This window comes from Phaseolus vulgaris, chromosome 1 (genome assembly GCF_000499845.2).
Source record: "Phaseolus vulgaris cultivar G19833 chromosome 1, P. vulgaris v2.0, whole genome shotgun sequence".
NCBI lineage: Eukaryota > Viridiplantae > Streptophyta > Magnoliopsida > Fabales > Fabaceae > Phaseolus > Phaseolus vulgaris.
The window spans coordinates 25,891,002-25,894,017 of record NC_023759.2 but is presented as its reverse complement, the minus strand read 5'-3'; the positions used below and the strand labels follow the sequence as shown (position 1 = coordinate 25,894,017).

General features: G+C 31.1%; 1 protein-coding gene across 1 annotated transcript; it reads left to right on the top strand.

Annotated features, from left to right (window-relative positions):
* The first annotated feature begins 1,450 nt into the window (after window positions 1–1,450).
* LOC137813812 (uncharacterized) lies at window positions 1,451–2,737 on the top strand. Its single transcript, XM_068616244.1, has 3 exons — window positions 1,451–1,722; window positions 1,819–1,871; window positions 2,303–2,737. The coding sequence occupies exons 1-3, from the start codon at window positions 1,638–1,640 to the stop codon at window positions 2,444–2,446; spliced, it is 282 nt and encodes a 93-aa protein (XP_068472345.1). The 5' UTR covers window positions 1,451–1,637; the 3' UTR covers window positions 2,447–2,737.
* The last annotated feature ends 279 nt before the right edge of the window (window positions 2,738–3,016 follow it).

Below are 3,016 nucleotides of genomic sequence, written 5' to 3'. Positions count from 1 at the left end.
GAGTAGCAGATGATTTGGTATCTGGGCCAAGTTGTTAATGCAGCGTGGGGAAGTTAATTATGCAGGTTTTTATTCTCTTGAGGGGCTCTACCTAATTGATTGGACGGCAATATGCTAATGCATTATTGTATTAATCTTTCCTATGTTTCACATGTTATAGCAAGACCTTCTTTTTCCTCACTTAGGTGTTGTTCATTATTTTGAAAAAACACCTAAGTAACAAAAAACAATGGAATAGTTCATTTATTAGGTTTGAAATTGCAATACTTAATATATGATTAAATATGTTTTATAAGAAATTGATTTCTGTTTTTAATTCAAAATAGAAACTCTTTAAATATTTATAGTAAGAAAAATATTAAAATTCATTCTTGTTAATTTTTGTATATAATAAATAAATTTTCATATTATGGTTGTTATAATATTATAATAGTCAACGTTAAAAAATTATTTATTATGAAAAAAAATATTAATAAAAATTTATTTTAATAATTTTATTATTATAAGTATTTGAGAGATTTAAAGTTTTTAGACTATTAAATAAAACTCAATTTCTTATATTATTTATTTTAAACATATTTAATCTCTTAATATATTGATTTTTTGTGCTCAAAGTGGTACACTCTAATTCTCCCAATAAGAGTTGTAGGTGGTAAGTAAGCCAGAAACACTAGTGTGTCATTCACAAACATGAGAGGTGAAAAGCATTTATATATCACGCGCATAGCTGACTTTTGCTAACTCAATGTTGTGCCATTGAATATGACTTTTGATAAGTCTAATATGAAATGATCTTTTGTCTGATAATTGTTCAAAGCAAAATAACTTGTATTCTGTAGTATCTTTTGTCAACGAACATGAGCAAGTTAAATCACGGTAAAACAGTTGTAACCTTTTTGGAGGTTAAAGTCAGAACGTGTAATATAGATAAACATTTTTTCGTGAATGTTATGCATTAATCCATTATGTTATTAACAACTCAATGTCAATTATTCACTGATATCTTTGATTACATACACTAATTGGAGCATGCTTATATGGAATGCATTCTTTATGATGCTAATTACATATGCAGAACAAAAGAAAATGAAGTTTCGGATTCATAAAAAAATAAAAGTTGATGAAGGCTCACAAGGTACTATATATTATAAATTTAAAATAATTGTAAAACCTTAATCAACAACATTAAAATATATGCTTTATTGTCTTTTTTTGTTGTTAAAAATGCTTAATTGGTTTGAAATGAATATACATTAGATCGTTTTTCAATAAAAGAGAAAAAAAATAAGAAAGTAAAATAAAATGAGTTTTTTTTTTAAGGTGGTACTGCTAAATACCTGTTTAGTTTATCTTGGTAAAGAGAATACAAATTAAAGCTATTCTTTGGAGTGGCCAAAAGCCAGGGAATAGAGAAAAGTATTTAAGTATTCCATACACATTACTTTGATGTAATGCAAAGGGAAGTGTCTTTTGTATTCTTTGGTTGATATTTAATTCAAGAGTGCTACCCTTGCTCCTCCATATAAGGACCCTCTTGGCCCTTCTCCTAGGTCATCTCACAAAGCCTTGCTCTTCTCCTCTTTTCTCTCAATTACTCATCATATTCCCCTCTTTCTAAAGATATCTAAACTGATATCATGGATAACAAACCCCTCCTTAGGCTTCTTGTTATTCTTCTGGTTCTTTCCTGTGCTGTATTTGCTTCTGCAGTTCCTGCAACAAGTAAGTTTCAAGGGTTTGATGCAGACCTTTATTGGTTTTCTTAATGTATTAAATTTGGATAATCCGATTCATTATGTTAAACTGTGAATTATACAGGAAGCACTATGATTGGGAAAATGAATACTTTAGTGCAAGATCATCTGGCCAAGGTCCTCTCTCTCTCTCCCTCTCCTTTTGACAGATATTTCTGCCACATACATATATTCCGAAAATCCCAAAAAATATAGAGATATATAAGATAATTAACCTCGAAAGGGACATGTCTCTTGTGCCCTAACAACATGACAAAATCTGGTTTGGTCTGAACTAGTTGAAATGGTTTATCTTAAGAAAAAATAAAAAGGAAAAGTTAGCTGCAACAAGATTTCCAGGTTCTGATTTTGCTGAGAAAATCCAATTAAACAACTTATAACCCAAATTATATGGTTGTTTTTTTCCTTCTGTCGTATAAATGGGGCTATTAAATCAGTAACTGATAACTTTTAATTATTCATTTTTGTTTTGTGAATGTCATACAGTATAGCAATGAACATTCTTGTCTAAGTCCAATCATATAGTAGTGATACTTTTTAACCTGCAGGTGGATCCAGTTATGGGGTTAACTTATACCGAGGAAGACATGAAGGAAGAGATTGCTGAGAGCAGAATGATGATGGATATAGTAGACTACCCTGGAACAAGACCAAATCCAGCTCATGATCCAAAATCTCCTGGAAAGCCTTAACTTAATCATGGAAATCAGGGTTTTGATTAGTTGTTTAGTTAGACTAGAAGTGTCATCATATGGTTTGGGTTTTTGTCCTGGCTTGCAATCATCAAAATGTGTTTGTATGAAAAATCTCTGATGTAAGATCCATAGTTATATCAAGTTGTTGTTTTAGCTTAAGTGCTTTGGTATTCCACATATAGGAGTCAAAAGGCATGTTGTAAGATATATGAAAAGGTGTAAGAGTTCAATCTGAGGCTTGTAACCTTGATTTCCCTACTGAAATGTGAAGAAGTTGGATTATATTTAGCCCTGAGTGACAGATTACATGTGAAGCTACTGATCTATGTTACAAAGGGTTAGCGCACAACATGCATATGCGGATAATTAGGGCAAGAGGAAAATTTAAGAACTCCATTTGAAGGGTAAACTGCACAAGCTGAAACTGTGGATGTAACTGTACAGAAGAAACATACTGTAACAGAAAAAAACACCGTTAAATTTTTGCCAGAGCGTCAACAATGGAAGAAATGTCACATAATCAAGTTTCACAGTATGTGGCGTATTTGAAACATATATAAGAACTCT

What these genes read in the sequence shown, in the direction of transcription:
- LOC137813812 (XM_068616244.1), top strand. Translation starts at nt 1,638, where the DNA reads ATGGATAACAAACCCCTCCTTAGGCTTCTTGTTATTCTTCTGGTTCTT. An exon ending in TTCTGCAGTTCCTGCAACAA is followed by an intron (nt 1,723 to 1,818) that starts GTAAGTTTCAAG and finishes TGAATTATACAG; the next exon opens with GAAGCACTATGATTGGGAAA. An exon ending in TGCAAGATCATCTGGCCAAG is followed by an intron (nt 1,872 to 2,302) that starts GTCCTCTCTCTC and finishes TTTAACCTGCAG; the next exon opens with GTGGATCCAGTTATGGGGTT.